Source organism: Gymnoscopelus braueri (assembly GCF_963280865.1).
Source record: "Gymnoscopelus braueri genome assembly, chromosome: 1".
NCBI classification, from domain to species: domain Eukaryota; kingdom Metazoa; phylum Chordata; class Actinopteri; order Myctophiformes; family Myctophidae; genus Gymnoscopelus; species Gymnoscopelus braueri.
The window spans coordinates 22,361,567-22,378,674 of record NC_137603.1 but is presented as its reverse complement, the minus strand read 5'-3'; the positions used below and the strand labels follow the sequence as shown (position 1 = coordinate 22,378,674).

The following is a 17,108-nucleotide window of genomic DNA, read 5'->3' as shown; positions in this document are numbered from 1 at the left end:
CTGAGCTTGTAGATTGTAGATACTACTTTCTCCGATTGTTCATGCTGGAATAGGGACGCTGGGGTTCTACCACTCCGATCTGGCATTATAGATTAATCACCCCAAAACAGAATTCACTTATTTGCTAGAGTACACCATCACATTTAAAATAATTATCTACATACAGTAGCCTACATCATATAATTTAGTCAAATGTTTTGAAACCACTTCATTGTCATTAAAGCAACACTACAATATCCCTTGATGTCAGTTAATAAAGTGTTGACTGTACTGCCTAAGATCCTAAGACGACATAATTTATACATAATTTGTTTTAAGGTGGATTTTCAGCATCATGCACTTGCTCTGTAAATAATACTGTATACCAAGCCATGTGTGCACACTCACGTAGTACATGCCAGCACACATTCACACATGCTGATCTCATACTGTACCTGCAAGAGATTCACAATGGCTTGTGTCAACATGATCCATTTAAATAAGCACAGCTCCATAGTTTGTTTGTATCTGCCTGCACCCTATGAGTAGGTGTGTTAGAATATACAACAATGACTTTATCCTCAACAAATACGGCAGCATCTGTGATCATTATTTGCTATCAATGTGCTGATTGATCAGTAAAGCCCATTCCCTATAAAGCTTGGCACTGTTCCAACCACAGCTGGGTCATAAAGTAAGCAGCCACAGTTGATGTCTTAAGCTAGATTGAAACAGGACAAGACGAGTAAGAGCACATGCAGAACTGTAGTAATTTATGGTTGATGGCCTGGGGGTGTCACACCACCACACAGCGCTACCCTTCACCTCACATGCATGGCTCTGACTGGCAGCTCAACCAAACACAGGGTGGGGTTTTCAGATGCTACTGTTGTAGCCCTGCTGGGTTACCTTTTAAAGGTATGCTGGGTGGCACCATTAACCATTTAAGTCCAGATGTGTCATGCCCTTAGATGTTGTGGGTAAAAAAACAACAACATGGTATAATTCTTCAGCTATGCAGGCACACAACACTCACAGCTGGAGGAGATTTGGCTAAGAGCTTAATAGTGAGTTGCTGAAGAGGTTACAGTACACAAGCCGAGCACGGTGTCATAGTATGCTCCACTTGCGCGGAGGCGTCGGCGCGCCTCCTTCCGCTGCGTTCGCAATTAGTAAGCTCCTTCCGCTGCACGCCTCCTTCCGCTGCGTTCGCAATTAGTAAGCTCCACTTGCGCGGAGACGTCGGCGCGCCTCCTTCCGCTGCGTTCGCAATTACGTGAATTTATGACCCTTAATTTTGTGAATAAGTAAGTGTAATGGGAGACACACACACACACACACACACACACACACACACACACACACACACACACACACACACACACACACACACACACACACACACACACACACACACACACACACACACACACACACACACACACACCGTAGCGTGACGGTCCAGGCACCCTAGGCTGCAATGCCGCAGGTTCGACTACCGTTCCCGACGACCTTTGCTGCATGTCACCCCCCTACTTTCCCTATCCCTCTCTAAAATTAAGGCATAAAAAAGCCCACCAAAGAAAAGAAAAAAAAGTGAGCCAAAAACTGAATGAGTCAGAGAGAGGATAATGAGTCAAGAATAGTATGACTCTGATAGAGAGCAGATTGCAGTGAGGGATGAATGGGTGTGACATTAAATGCAATGGAGCACAACAACATGAGCGGCTGTGTGAGACATCATGTCTCCTCTGATTGAGGAAGCAACAGTCTGCTTGTGCAACAACACCAGCAGTGTATCCGAGTCCATATCGTATGTTCAGCTCTGCTTATTATTAGAATATTGAGTAATCTTGCATAATATAGAGCATACCTCAGCATAAAGTATACCTCCTCCAAGTAGGCCTACTGCTCAGATATTCTTTAAGCCACTCTATTTTCTTGAATTCAGATCTCTGTTGGTAAAGTGTTTTCTTGGATTATCATTATTATTTATTTTTCTGTGTGTAGAATAATTCAACAGTATTTCAATCGCATTCTATGGGCCATAAGAATCCCTGCAACACCACTGAACAGTTTACAAAACGTGTATCAATGTAAGATGATATGTCTCATTTAACAGCAGATACACTGGTCTATACTGTAACTGTTGGGAGTCTGACAACTGCATTATTATTCTTGTTGATGGAGCTGAAATGATGGAGCTTGTAAAAAAAACAGCAACACCTGTAACACGTAAACCTGTGATGTGACAATCAATCTTGTTCTGTTTCTGATATGGTGCATACTTGTCTATCTATCTATAAAGGTCTATATCTACATACTGTAACATTCTCTCCAGCAGTATAACATTCACAAACATGAGAAGCAGGAAATCAATAATCATTTGCATATTACAATTGGAACCCTATAGGTTCAGATTAGGTGTAATCAGATCAGACTATCGGCTATTTTCGGTGAAGAGATTTGGTGTAGGAGAAAGGGAGAGTGCCTAGTATAGACCCCTGGGGGACCCCGGTCAACTAAGTAAATGTATATAGGGTTTAAGTGGTTAATTCACAGAAGTTAAAGGTAGTGAAAGTGACATTGTTAAAGCTCTACATTCTGATAGTAATCATTGCTATAGAATGTTTGTTCGTTAGGGGTCTCCCTTCTCTCCGGCTCTTTAGTAAACACTAAACAGAAAATACTTTTTCAGGTGCGTTACCAATTTAATCCAAAACGAGTCTGTACCCATTTATCAGATTAAAATTTATAGTGGTCCAGTTCCAATTTTGTCTGCCCATTTCTGAAGGATTGAAAAGCTTGTCTGTTTTGTACAGTATGAACGACTGACATAGCTTGTGCCTGTACAGTAGGATGAAATGGACGTTGGGAATTGCTGAAAGAGAAACATTTTTGTTTTGATTTGTCTTTTTTGTTTGCTTTGGTTTTGTCTTTGTGTGGTGAAATATAATGTATAAAGTGTAAAAAAACAACATTTGTTTTCAGTAGGCCTATACTTACACCTGCTTGAAGTGAGCATATAGTCCCATACAGACATCATGTGAACCACATCTTCTGTATGTACAAGCTCACAACACATCCCATTGTGACACGTTGTGAGCTTGTAGATTATTCTCTAAATGTTTTCTAAAATCTTTGTAAAATTTCACTTATAATGACATGTCCAAAATAGGGATACTGTTAAAGTGGTTGGTTAAAACAGGCATGGACAGAGAACAAGCACCAAGTATGTCAGACATTTGTGCTTTATTACGACAGGACAGAAAGACAGGATGGGTGACATGCGACAGGGCAGTGACAAACAGGATGGGTGACATGCGACAGGATAGTAACAGACAGACCGGATGGGCGACATGCAATGCAGGCAGCTGAGCTTTCAGAGCCGGTAGTGAATCATGGACATTGGACATTATGGCTGGTTGAAGCACCAGTTGGTCATCAGAGGGCTCCCCAAAAAAGAGGAACTGTGGCACAGAAATATTGTGTTAAGTTATTTGGCCATTTGAGCAAAAAGATCTTTGATGTTTTGTGTCTTTGTTGTTTCTGATACACAGAGTTGGTAATAGGGTAATTTGAGTTCCAGACAAAGTATCTTCATGTGTGTCTCTGGATGCCTCTGCTTTTCAAACACACATTGAACTGGGTGAAAGTGCAGGGGAAAATAGCCATTATGTGTCAGAAACCTCCTCCAGAAATACTCCTGGGGGTTGGGGATATAACATGGCTACCAGGGAGTCAAAAGAATTGTGTCCATTATCATGTCTTGGCCTATTGCTAGCTATACTCAGCACAAAAGGGAGAAATGTTCAGAGTAACAAAACAGGGCATTCTGGGAAGCAGGCCAGACACAGAGACTAGAGTAAATTCCAACAGGCTAGTAGGGACCTGTGATGGAAACTGTTCTGGTGAAAATTCTTCATCTGAATTGGTTACACTAACAGTATAATGGTGATACCTAAAAAGAATAAAGTAACTTGAAAACGTGTAAGAATCTTCACACAGTATGAATATCCCAACAAAGCTTTACTAGGTTGCTTTAATATCATGGTAATGTAATATAGTGATTTGATTTGTCTATTGTGCTGACCTGAGCTACGGTGAGAAATACATATAGTTCAATAAGTGATTTATTTGAGATGAAGCAGTGGTGGATAGTAACTAAGTACATTTACTTGAGTACTGTACTTAACTACAATTTAGAGGTATTTTTACTTTACTGGAGTATTTCCAATTTTCAATATTTTTACTTCTACTCCACTACATCTCAGAGGCAAATATTGAACTTTTTACTCCACTACAATTATTTGAAAACTTTAGTTACTTTGTAGATTTTGATTATTATTACGAAACATACATTAACCACTTTGAGCCCTACGAATACTTCGGCTATTTGAAAATAGCCGATCTACAACTTAAGCTCACAACGCGTCGCTTTGCAACGCCTTGTGAGCTTAAGTTGTAGATCTGCCATTTTCAAAAGATTTTCAATCATTCTGAAAACTTGAAACGGGACATTTTGCATATTGAGTACTTTTACTTTTGGTACTTTAAGTACATTTTGATGCCATTACTTTTGTACTCAAGGGATTTTAAGAGAGAGACTTTTAACAGAGTATTTCTACATTGTGGTATTGATACTTTTACCTAAGTAAAACATTTGAGTACTTCTTCCATCACTGAGATGGAGAGATGTTGTAATGAAGGCTCAGTGTGAGTGCTTGTATTGCCTACACTCTTTGGTAGGTAGGTGGTCAATATAGGTACTGCAGCAATTCATGCAAATTGACAAAATATAGAAAACCATTTTCCATGTGCATAATTCCAGTGTGACTGACGTGTGTGTGTGTGTGTGTGTGTGTGTGTGTGTGTGTGTGTGTGTGTGTGTGTGTGTGTGTGTGTGTGTGTGTGTGTGTGTGTGTGTGTGTGTGTGTGTGAGAGAGAAAGTGTAAAGAAACATCTGTTACCTACTGTAAATGGTGGACATAAAGATACAAAAGGTAAACTACCTTTCATAAGTTCTCTATCCACTGATATACTGCATTTAGGCTGTCTGTAGGCCTACTTTATTATAATTTCACACAATACAAACACCAACAAAACGTGAGTATAAATCAATAAACATAAAAGGGAACACAAAACTATATAGGCTAGGGTATAATATCATATAACAAAATGTTGTAACAAAATGACTAAAAGACTATATCATATATAGTCTTTAGTATTTACTACTATATATAATATAATAATATAATATTATATATAATATAATATTATTATATAATAATATATATATTATAATATATATAATATAATATTACTTTATATTAGTATTATATATACTATATATAATACGACGGTCGTTCTGTCACGAACGTCATGGATGAACTTTAATCTGGTGTTTTCACTTTCTTTATTCACAACCCGTACAGTACATCCACATAAACGTTCAAATTTCAAATATAAAATGCTTACCCCATGGCCACGGATGTTTCCATTCTGTACGGGCTCGCAAAAGTACCTGTATCATCCGTGTTGTTGAATAAAAAGCATTTTAATTTGATTGATGGCCATCTTCTCATAGAGTTATTATGTATCAGAGTGCAATACACCTCCCAACCAATAGGGTCGCGTAGTTGAAATCATGGTGAAATACGGAGAAAATAGCCACCAACGGATTTAAATGCTTTTTATTGAACAATACAGAAGGTACAGGTACTTTTTGAGGGGTCGTACATAATTATAACATCTGTGGCCATAGGGTAAGGACTTTATGTTTGAAATCTGAACCTTTATGTAGATGTATGGACCGTAAATAGAGAAAAAGCAAACACCAGGTTGAAGTTCATCCAGGGCTACATTATCCCAAACTAAGCTCCAGGGCCAGGTTTGCTCGCAAATAAAAGAACAGATCTACAAGCCATCAACGCGTCGCTTCACGACGCGTTGATAGCTTGTAGATCTGTTCTTTTTTGGAACTACCCTATAGGACCTACGCACTTCCTCCTTCGAGACGCCCGACCAATGAGTACAGGCGTACAGGCTTGTGTCCCCCCCTCACCTTGACAAAGCAGCCAATACAGCGGCTCCATCTGCTTGTGTCCCGCCCTCACCTTTACAAAGCAGCCAATAGGGCGGCTCCGTCCTCATTTAGAGGCAGAGCCACACAGGTATTAAACGCAGAAAAAAATAACACACCGCAAAGCAAAAGGAGAGAGAAAAAAAAAAACCTCCAGGGCTTCTTGTCTTGTTATGGAGTTGGTGTGAAAGAAACACGGCGTTTTCCAACCCTTCTTTACCAGTTGAACCAGTATTTAAAACCAGTATCTCTGGATAGAAACACGCTCAAGTACTGGAACAGGTAGAGTCTTTACTGACCCGCAAACTCTCTCTCTCTCTCTCTCCCTCTCTCTCTCTATCTCTCCCACTATCTCTCTCTCTCTATATATATATATATATATCTCTCACACTCTCTGAAAACAAATCTTGTTGTTTATTTGTCTCTCTTTCTCCTTTTTTTGTACTTCAATTGAATTTCCAGATCCTTTTTTTTGGTTGTCTTTTTTTTTTTTTTTTACCACTTTGGAAAAAAGGTGAACCCCCCCTCCCCTCCTCCTCGTGTGTTTTTATATATTCTTATTTTATTTGATCTTTTGCTTTTAATTGTAGTTTTGGTACCCCTTGTTGGTCCCTGATGGCTTCGCACAGTGATACTCTGGTGGTGTTCTTTGGGGGAACAGCTGGTGCAAATGGGGGTAAACTGGGTTCGGATGAGAGGGAAATAATTCTCTTGGTGTGGCAAATTGTGGATCTACATGAGAAAAAGGTACGAACCTTTCTGACCCTGTTCGTTGTAACGGTTTCTTAATGTAGCACAAAGTGTGTTTATGTGTGTGTGTGTGTGTGTGTGGCATTTCTTACCCTGTTAGTGTGTGTGGAAGAGTATGTTTGACAGCTGCCATTTAAACCAACAAGGTGTGCGAACCTGTAACCATTGTACACAAAAGCCTGAGTGTTAACTTTGAGAGTGTACACATGTGTAACCAAATGGGTCCATTTGGTTACATTTGTACATAGGGCTGTCATGATTACAAATTTAAGCTGGCGATTAAGTGTCACATGATTGCGATTAACGATTTAATTGTTTTTGGCACATCGGAACATGTGCATATTTTTTTGCTCCATAATCAAATTGCACAGCTCCATAATCACAACTTAAATGTACAAATAAATTATTGACACATTTAATAATTTTATATATATATATATATATATATATATTTTTTTTTTTTTAAAGCGGAAATAGTTGATCTACAAGCTTGTAGATCTGCCATTTCTGCTATTTTTGGAAAATGTTAGGCTATGTATGAAAACATTTCAACATAGAAACGATTATGCAAAATAATTGCGACTATCACAAATAATTGCGACTATCACAAATAATTGTGACAGGCCTATTTGTACACTCTCACAATTAAGGAATTCATTAACACAGGATTTCTTTGACTCAGATGCTCCAAACTAGTATGGTAGGTAATCCTGGCCTACCATCCATACTACTGCAGTATACCACCTTGTTCAGGTGTGCAATCAAAAATTATTGTATTATTGAGGGGGTAACAATAACATAGCATGGAAGAAGAAAGCACACCTTTTTGGTTGCAATGTCAGCTTCTCGACATAAACAACACTGCATGACAATTAAGTGCTTTTTGCATTACATTGTCAATTGTTGGACTTGACTTTGAGAGTTCATAGGCTGACTTTGGGTTTGGTTGTAGTAACGCAAAAAAAAAAGCCTACATCTGGCTTTCTATAGAAGCACTGTAGCACTCTTCATAACGCTACATGCTGTGCCATGAAACCCTGATTCCATCCACAGGTGGGGAAGCTTCACAGATGTCTTGTCAGGCCGGACACTTTGGACCTGACAGAGCTGTGTAAAGAAGAGACAGGACTGAAAGTGGAAGACCTCGTCAAGGCAGAGCCCCTGGACAAAGTTCTGCAACAGGTGAGACTCAACAGGGATGAAACTGTGCTTTATGTCTGTCGAGGCCCAAATTGAAATTTGCAAACGCATTCATGCGTTGTCTCCAAAAGTTGCCTTTGAAATTCAAGGGTGCAACTTTGACCAAAGCATTAAATCTCTAATTGCAATTGTAGGCTTATTATATCTAACGGCTTTCAGTCCGTGACATTTCTTTTTGCCAGGAGCGAGATGGGACATGCCAAGCTTGGCTGTGCTTTTAAGGGTTCAATTAATCCTAAGGGTGTGTCGGTGCAATGACCTTTTGACAAAAATGTATCTCAAACTTAGGTGGGGGAGGTATATATGTTAAGTCGGCAGTTTGTCCCTACAGTTAGATTTGCTGACAGCTTGGAGAGGTTTTTAGGAGTGTAGGAGATGGGCAGAGAGCCTGGGGCTGCTGGCAGGGAGGGGCACGCGGACTCGCAGGTCTAGTCTTGTCTCAGACTGATGCATGCTGCAGACATCTGGAAGACAGAATGTTTACCTGGGAATGCACTGCTCTCTTAAGACAGGAGGACAGACAGACAGAAAGGGAGAAGGGGGAGAGATATAGAAATGTGGACATGGGGTACGGTGATCAGACGTCCCAGTTTGGCCAGGATCGTCCCGGTTTCAAGCTCGGTGTCCCGAGTCCCGACAATTGCAACAAATATCTGTAAAACACTAAAATGTCCATGTCCTGTTCTCTTGAAAGGTGCCGTCACTAGGTGTGCTATAAGTGCTAAAATAATTGCCCCACCAGGTGAAAATCAACATGGTCAAGGAAACTGTCAAAAGTTGGGGAAATTACAGATTCATGCATCGCACCCAGTTGTGAGCTTGTAGATCGGCTATTTTAGATATTTTTGAAAAAGGATTCAAGTGATTTTGGGTCCCGGTTTGGGCTTTTGAAAATCTGGTCACCTGGGAAACATTGGTTTCGGGGAAGAGAGAGACACCACCTCACAAATGAACCAGGATATTAATTTATGGTTTCCTGCTTAGTACCTCTAGTCTAGTGTGTATGTTTCCACAACAGGGCTCATGTCGCCAAACGTGTTTTTCAGCCGTACCGGGCTGAAGTATTTGTTTGCAGTAGGTGAACACCTTCCACGCCCATCCAGTATTTCATAGTTTGAAAACCTCTTATTATGATCCTGGGCTAGTGTTCTGGGCTTCAGTTTAGCTTATTTGTGGCCGTCAACCCATTCAATCCGGGAATGGATCTGTGTCATTTTAGATTTATTTGGCTATTAAAAAATGGCAGATCTACAAGCTCATATTAGCGCGGCACCTTGTAGATCTGCTATTTTTTAAGAATCGTAAAAATTTGGGCAAATTATTTTTTTTCTAAAGCGTTTTGCTTTTGGGGGTCCCTGGAACAAAACATTTTGAGATTGGGGTCCGCGACCAAATGCATATAATTTGGGGGGTCCTTGACATGAAAAAGTTTGAGAGCCTCTGATATAGAAACATACATTTTTAAGTTAGGATTTAGAGGACATTTGTAGACGCGTTCTCGGATTGAATGGGTTAATGTCAATACACGCACAAGGCAGGCTGGTTTAGGTAATCAATCTGACCAGGTTAGTGTTTGAGGCTGTGGTGATTTCTGGTTTGACAGCAGTAATGACACTGAAAGCAGTAAGGTAATTCCCAGTTCCCACGTCGAGGAATCTTGAGTGTGAATGCAGAAGCCATTTGTCCCAGGCCCAGCAAGGCCTGCCCTTCCCATTCCAATGTAGTTTAGCTTGTTTGCTGACTCTTCAAATATTAACCCGAGCAATCAATTCTTACTTTTCATACCTTTGTCTGCCTGTCCACTTTCTCTTCCTGTTGGTTAGGCTAATATTTATTGGTCAAGTGAAATTGGTGTTTTGTGTTTAAAACTGGCAATGAATCAAAACATCTAAATTCCAAATAGCTTTAGCCATTGCGCAGCCCTGTATGTGGGAACATTAGGTTGATGGCATGTCTTTGCTCAGAATTGGCGTGCAGAAGTAGTCCAGTGACATTAACTTGCTGAAGGAATTGGTCAGGTTAGCGCAGTGGTTCTCAAGCATTTTCCTGTCAAGGACTCCCAATTGATAACGAATTATGTCAGCAAACACCCCTTTTCAAAGGATTTTGTGCCAGGGACCCCCTTAAGAGAAGACACTTGTTAGATTAGATTTAGTACTGAATTCTACAACTAACTCTTACTGTGTAGGGTGAGGGTTCGACAGTGAGAGAGTTAAACCTATGATGTGAATAGTCATTCTCACGTTGGGCTAATTATCTTCACTATAATAGTGAAATTAACCACTTTCAATCTGCTGTCCCTATTTTGAGTGTCATTATAGGCATACATATTGAAAATAACCGATGTACAAGCTCACAACGTGTTGCGATGTGACACGTGAGCTTGTATGTCAGGTATTTTTGATGATTTTATAAAACGGGACTTAAATTCAACTTTTCCTCATTTTGCTGGGGACTCTCTGGATCCCCCTCAAGGACCCCTGGGAGTCCCTGGACCCCACTTTGAGAACCAAAGAGCTATCAGCAGAGAGACTATAGAGCGTCGCAGTTCCCGCCCACTTCCTGTTTTTTTTGGTGCCGGAAGAAAAAACTCAATGCATTTTTCCATTGACATTTCCAAAAATATTTATATCTATTAATTTAAGCCTCGAATCAAGCCATCATGACATGACATGAATCATGACCATAAACGTTTGATTCTGTGATTTTTTTTTTGTTGAAAACGGCAAAACAAAGGGTATTTATTAAATATAGTATATCATATAATTAAATATAAAATTAAAAAAAATCACAGAAAAAAACGTTTTATGGTCATGATTCATGTCATCTCGTGATGGCTTGATTCGAGGCTTAAATTAATAGATATAAATATTTTTGGAAATGTCAATGGAAAAATGCATTGAGTTTTTTCTTCCGGCACCAAAAAAAACAGGAAGTGGGCGGGAACTGCGACGCTCTATATCTCCTCAGTGGCGGGTCTGTCAGTGTCAGCTCATGAGGCAACAGCACCCAATGACATGTGTTTGTTTTCTTTGGTGAAAGATTTGTAAAGGCTGGGGAGATTGAAAGAGGTGACTTTCACCAAACAACGTCATACACTTAGTCTGCTAGATATATGATTAGATCTTTTGTGTATTTTTTTAATGTATTATATATTATTATTTATTAACCACTTGAATCCTAGCATCCCTATTGTGGCCAACGTGGTGTCCAATTACGTGTTTAATGATATAGCAACAGTGTTGCATGGATTGTAAGCAAGTTAAATACTGACTATATATAAAGAGACAAATGGCTGCTTTTTAGTCCACACTGTTTGTCAATGTATAGCACATTTCACACCTGCACATCAGCATGGTTGCTGGGAATGGGCTGGTACTACAGACCCACCTGTAGCCGCCGGGCTGCTCTTAACAAGCTGGTCTTCAGGCTGAGAGAGCAGGGCAGGCAGGATGCTCCACTCTACTCACAACCACTCTGCAGCAGGGTCATTATAGTTTAGAATGTTCCATTCGCTCTTTTGACTTCATGTTTTCAATTTCAGTTAGTTTTAATTCGTTTTTAAAGCCGGTTTGCGGCTTAGTTTTAGTTATTTTTTGTATTGGTCTGTCAATTTGAATTTGGGAAAAATGCAGGAATCGAACTGGGTTTGGTTGAGAAAATTACCCAGCGTTGCAGACACTCTTCAGACAGCAGTTTCAGAGTAGGTGTGCAAGAGAGAATAGTGTTCTTTGAAATGTATATTAATTTTTTCGTGCCAAAAAAATGCAAATAAATATTGTTTCATAAATAACCTTTTATTCACCGTAAAATCAGTTTAAACATTGCATGAATGAATGCTTGTTGTCTGGGACATCCAAACAAACGATAGCTAATCATCTCACCTTACAGGCTTGTAACGGACATGGATTATAATCTTCTGTTACTGCCCTGCCTGCGTTTTGTTCCACTTGGCAGTTGATTGCAGTGGTAAACACTCTCCCCTAACACTTAAGTCTGGGACTTAAGACCCTGCTAGGAACATTGATGGCAAATGTAGTTCGTAAGCCCCGGAGAAAATCAGTTGTTGTCGACAAAATGGGTCTGTGTTGTCGTGTTTGTACCCACTATGTTATGCACATACATTTTGTCCCAGTTTCAAAACTGGAACAACATGGAACTGCGGTGTCACACCCTGGTGCTCTTATCACCGATGGCTTCAGCTTTCCTCAGCATGCAAATAGTCCAGGTACACTATAGAACAAACAGTGATATGCTCATGTTCAAAGGCCACAGTCTGCCTCCTGCCTATGGCAGTCCCCGTCACAGACTGAGACGCAATGTTTGACACTAATGACCACTCCTCAAATCATCTTAACCACACGTATGCCTATTGTATATGTCGTAGTACAATGGTATTGCGCAAAGATAGCGGAAATAGGCGACCTACAAGCTCCCAACACGTCGCATCTCCAGTCAAGACACACAGCTTTGATTGGTTCTCAAAGTGGGGTCTGGGGACCCCCAGGGGTCCTTGAGGGGGTTCCAGGGGGTCCCTAGCAAAATGTGTTTAATATAGCGTCACAATAATTTTAACCTTTTTATACTTTGGCTATTCAAAAATAGCAGATATACGTGTGTGTGTGTGTGTGTGTGGGGGGGGGGTGTGTGGGTGTGTGTGTGTGTGTGTGTGTGTGTGTGTGTGTGTGGTCGGTCCCTGGAACAAGATATTTTCAGATGGGGGTCCAAATGCATATCATTTTGGTGGTCCTTGGCATGAAAAAGTTTGAGAACCACTGTCCTAGATCACCTATTTCTAAAATGTCTTTATTTCCAGTTTCAAATAGAATACTCACTATCACTAGATCTCATGTAACAAGATCTAAACAAAGGGGGTTGGAGCATTTCCATAGAACTTCTGTGGGTGATTTAAAAGAGGTGAAGGCAATGACATTAGTTTGGATACTTGTTGTGACATTATCTACTGTAGAACCCTAACTCTTTAGAAAATGACTGTATCAGGAGATGGTTGGACTCTGGGATGCAGCACTTCTGACATGGTGTTGTTGATTGAAGAATGATTCCTAAGATGTAGACAATTTAGGACATGATGTGTGTTAAATCGCACAGGATAATGAGACATCTGTTCCACTTGACATCTAAAGGTAGTAAGCGTGACCCGTGGTAAGAATTTGAAGAAATGTAGAAGAGTGTGTCTATAACACTTGGAAGTATCTGAAAAACGATCCCTTTTATATATAAAGCTGGTGGTTTTCCGGGCTAATGCCCTATCAATCAGATCAATCATTATTACATGGCCTCTCACACTTTGACTTCTAATCGATTAGTAATTTTTTGACATTAGATCCAAGTAGAGATTGCCAGGAACAGGAAGACCTACTAGTACTAGTAGACATCATGTCATACGAGCCAAAAGCAATATTTGTTTATTCACAACTGTAGTGCAGCTGGTGGTTCATCTCTGCTGGAAGCCCTTTGCAAAAAAAAAGGCACTGGTGTTTGTTGTGGGAGGAAATCCAATGAGGTAGAAGATGGTAAATATTGAGTTTGTTTTGCTTGGATTGCCCCAACACACAGCAGTGAGGGTACAATACCACATCTATCATCGGACCTAGTTTGAAATGGATTCATTGAAAAGAGGGGGTTCTGCTTAACCCATTAAGACCTGGAACGCATCTGTGTCACTTTTTGATTTGAGCTAAAAAAGCATTATTTTACACTTTGGCTATTAAAAAATAGCAGATAAAATTCAAAATTTCAAAAATTGTAGATCTGCTATTTTTGAAAATGTGTGAAAACTTGTGCAAACCTTTGAATATATATACATTTTTAAAGCGAACATTTGTAACTCAAGTCTTTGCTTCTGGGGGTCCCTGGAACAACATATTTTGAGATGGGGGTCCGCAGCCAAATACATTCCATTTGAGAACCACTGATATAGCAACATAAGTTTTTTCAAAAAAACTGTTAGGATTTAGAAGACATTTTGTTGAATCGGAACCTCAAACGTTTAGCAGATCTATAAGCTCGATGCGTTGTGAGCTTGTATATCGGCTATTTTCAGTGACGAGATTTGGTGTAGAGGGAAAAAGGAAGTGGACCAAGTATAGAGCTCTGGGCGACTCTGGTAAAAGAAGTGTGCAGGGTGTAAGTGGTTAATGTGCTCTTGTCTTTTGTATTTACCTCTGATGAGGGAGTATTCAGGAGCCTGTTCTCAACATACCTGTTCCCAGTGATTAGATTTGCCTCCTGTGTGTGTTTGCTTGATTAAAGTGTGGTTTGGCACAGAGGAGAAATGGCCAGGGCGTGCCACCACCTCCTCTAAAACCATTTGCCTTTCTCTCTCTCACTAATCCGGCTGTAGTGATTGAACAAGGTGTGGCTGCAGCGCACGCATAGCTGTGAACACCCGCTATGAACAAACACTACTCTGTCATTAGCTTATCTTTTCATACTAGTCATGAAACTCTGGCTTTGTCTTGTCTGAAAAGTCATACTGCATCAGCACTTGAGATGTTAATACTTAACACTGGGGTGATGCGTGTAAGCCACAATTGATGAAAAGTAGAAATTACTAGAGAGACTCTGGTAAAACTATAAAAGTGAAAGGCACCCATACAATAATACTGGAGTAACTGCTGTCTTAAAGTATCTGACTTATGTACATACAATTTCAGCTGATTAGTCTTGATACTTTATGTATGCCAGTAAGTAAAAGTAAATGCCTCAAATTAGAGGGTGAATTTGAATTCATTACAATCTCCTTAGTCATAAAAAAGGCTTTGTAGTCTGTTCACTGGAAAATAACTTGTACGCTGTAGTGAGACGTATGTAAGCCTCGGTCTAGAAATGAGTGAGCTGGCAGAAATGTGTTTAACACTTTTTTCAGTTTACCACTTAAGCCCCATTGTATTCTTCGTCGTATGATGGTGTTACATGAACATAGTCCACGTACAGTACAAGCTCACAACGCGTCGCATGGCAACACATTGTGAGCTTGTATATCAGCTATGATGGGCATGGCCCAACAATAGGGACGCCCAAGTTGAAAGTGGTTTAAAGATTTGTGGTGTCATGGTGCCACAATTTTATCTCTGTGTCCTGTCCTCCCATGCATGCACAGAATGCAGTCCTGCCAGGACAGGAATCTTAACTTCATTGTTTTTGCATTCCAAGCGGCGTGCGTGACCTGTTTATTTGCGTTGCATGTTTCTGTGGTATTAAGATCCCCATCTGTACAGTAATGCACGTTGTAATTCAATTCATGTTTGATGTGGCGTGCTGATTCGGGACCCTGAGAAGAATGGTAACGCTCTGGCTCTTCTCCAGATTGGAACGGAAGCGAGATTTGAAATTATATCAGACTGGCCTACTATATGACAAACCAACTTCTGGGTAGACTAGCTCGTTGGTTCTCAAAGTGGGTTCCAGGGACCCCCAGGGGTCCTTTGGGGGTGGTACCAGGGGGTCCCCAGCAAAATGTGTTAATAATCACTTTAGTGATTCACAATCATTTTAACCACTTTAACCTTCTTTTATACTTTGGCTATTCAAAAATAGCATAAATACAAGCTCATACAAGCGTGGCACATGAGCTTGTAGATCTGCTATTTTTGAAAAATCCCTGGCACAAAATGTTCTTGAGATGGGGATCCGCAGCCAAATGCATATCATTTTAGGGGTCCTTGACATGCAAAAGTTTGAGAACCACTGGGCTAGCAGGTTGAGTCCTATCAGGGTAATGGTGATAACTGGTATCACAATAGACACAACAGATATAGACGGAACAAAAGACGTTGCTCAATAATAATCTATAGTGGTGGTGGCAGTGGCTCAAGAGTTATTAGAGCGGCTGCTTGGGAATCTGAAGATTCCCGGTTCAATCCCCGCGGCTCCCCCTAGGTTGGTGTTGGAAGTGTCCTTGAGCAAGACATTTAACCCCCTCACATTTCAATTTAAACACAGGTGCGTAACACAGGTGCGTAACACAGTTTTCTTTAAAGATTTAAACAAACAAGATCATACTAAAAGCATCACACAAAAGCATCAAAAGTAGCAGATCCGCAAGCTCGAAACGCGGTGCGAAGCGACGCGTTTTGAGCTTGCAGATCTGCTTCTTTTGCTATTTTTGAATCCTGAAAAGTAACAGTTTGGACATATGAGGTTTCCACCCGACAGAGACGTTATAGCTTGGCTTAGGAATGCGACAAAAACAAAACAATATCCATGAATTCAAGTCTCCATGGGGTGACTAATCGATAGAAAAAAGTATATATTTTTTTGTGAACTATCCCTTTAAGCAACCTTGGGAAGAAACGTTCTCAACCCATAGGTCAGGAGCCTATCTCCTGTTTCTGTAGCGTGAGGCAGCTTGATGAACGAGTACCCCCCCTGGACATGATGCTAGTATATCGCAGGGACTTGCCCCCAATCCAACCCTTGATGCTGAGTGCCAAGCGGCGAGGTATTAAGTACCATTTATTTATAAGCTTTGGTATGACTTGGCTGGGGAATTGAACCCCTAACGCACCGTCTCGGGGCGGACACTCAAACCACAAGGCCACTGAGCTGGTATGCTAAAAGAAAAACGTATAATTTTAATCTCTTCTGTTGTAGCAAGACAACAGACAGCTGAACGGCCAATTGAGTTGATTCAAAAGAATATTTGTGAATTCAGTGCAGGACAGCAGTTGTCAAGCCTTCTAAAGCTCTAGTAGAGGAGTGAAGACTGTACAACATTTTTCTCTCTGTCTGTCTAGTGTCTATCCCTGTCTCTCTCTCTCTCGTGTCTCTGTTTATCCCTGTCCCTCTCGCCCTCTCAGGCAGTAAGCTTGCTCCTTCAGTCAGCAGCTGGTTGGAGCGTCTATAAACGGTCTTGTGTTTTCTCTCCAGTGTCTGTGGGAGAGCGTGCCCCAGCCTGTACCCCCTAATACTCCCTCTCAGTGTCTGAAGATCTGTCATATATAGCCAGTGGCCACATGAAATTACCCTCCTCCAATCAATCACTGGGACCCATGGTATAAGATCCCCAGGATAGATAGCATAGCATCTGCACCCCCTCTTCCACTCATCCTGAAGGCTGGGCCCTTTGATGTCT

General features: G+C 40.7%; 1 protein-coding gene across 2 annotated transcripts in view; it reads left to right on the top strand.

Annotated features, from left to right (window-relative positions):
* The first annotated feature begins 6,208 nt into the window (after positions 1–6,208).
* Positions 6,209–17,108, top strand: part of esrp2 (epithelial splicing regulatory protein 2) — a 37,743-nt gene continuing 26,843 nt past the window's right edge. For both annotated transcript variants that reach the window (XM_080437876.1, XM_080437875.1), the window contains exons 1-3: positions 6,209–6,343; positions 6,652–6,808; positions 7,865–7,993. In XM_080437876.1, the coding sequence (XP_080294002.1) occupies positions 6,677–6,808; positions 7,865–7,993 (261 nt within the window). In that variant the 5' untranslated portion in view covers positions 6,209–6,343; positions 6,652–6,676. The remainder of the gene's footprint in view (positions 6,344–6,651; positions 6,809–7,864; positions 7,994–17,108) is intronic.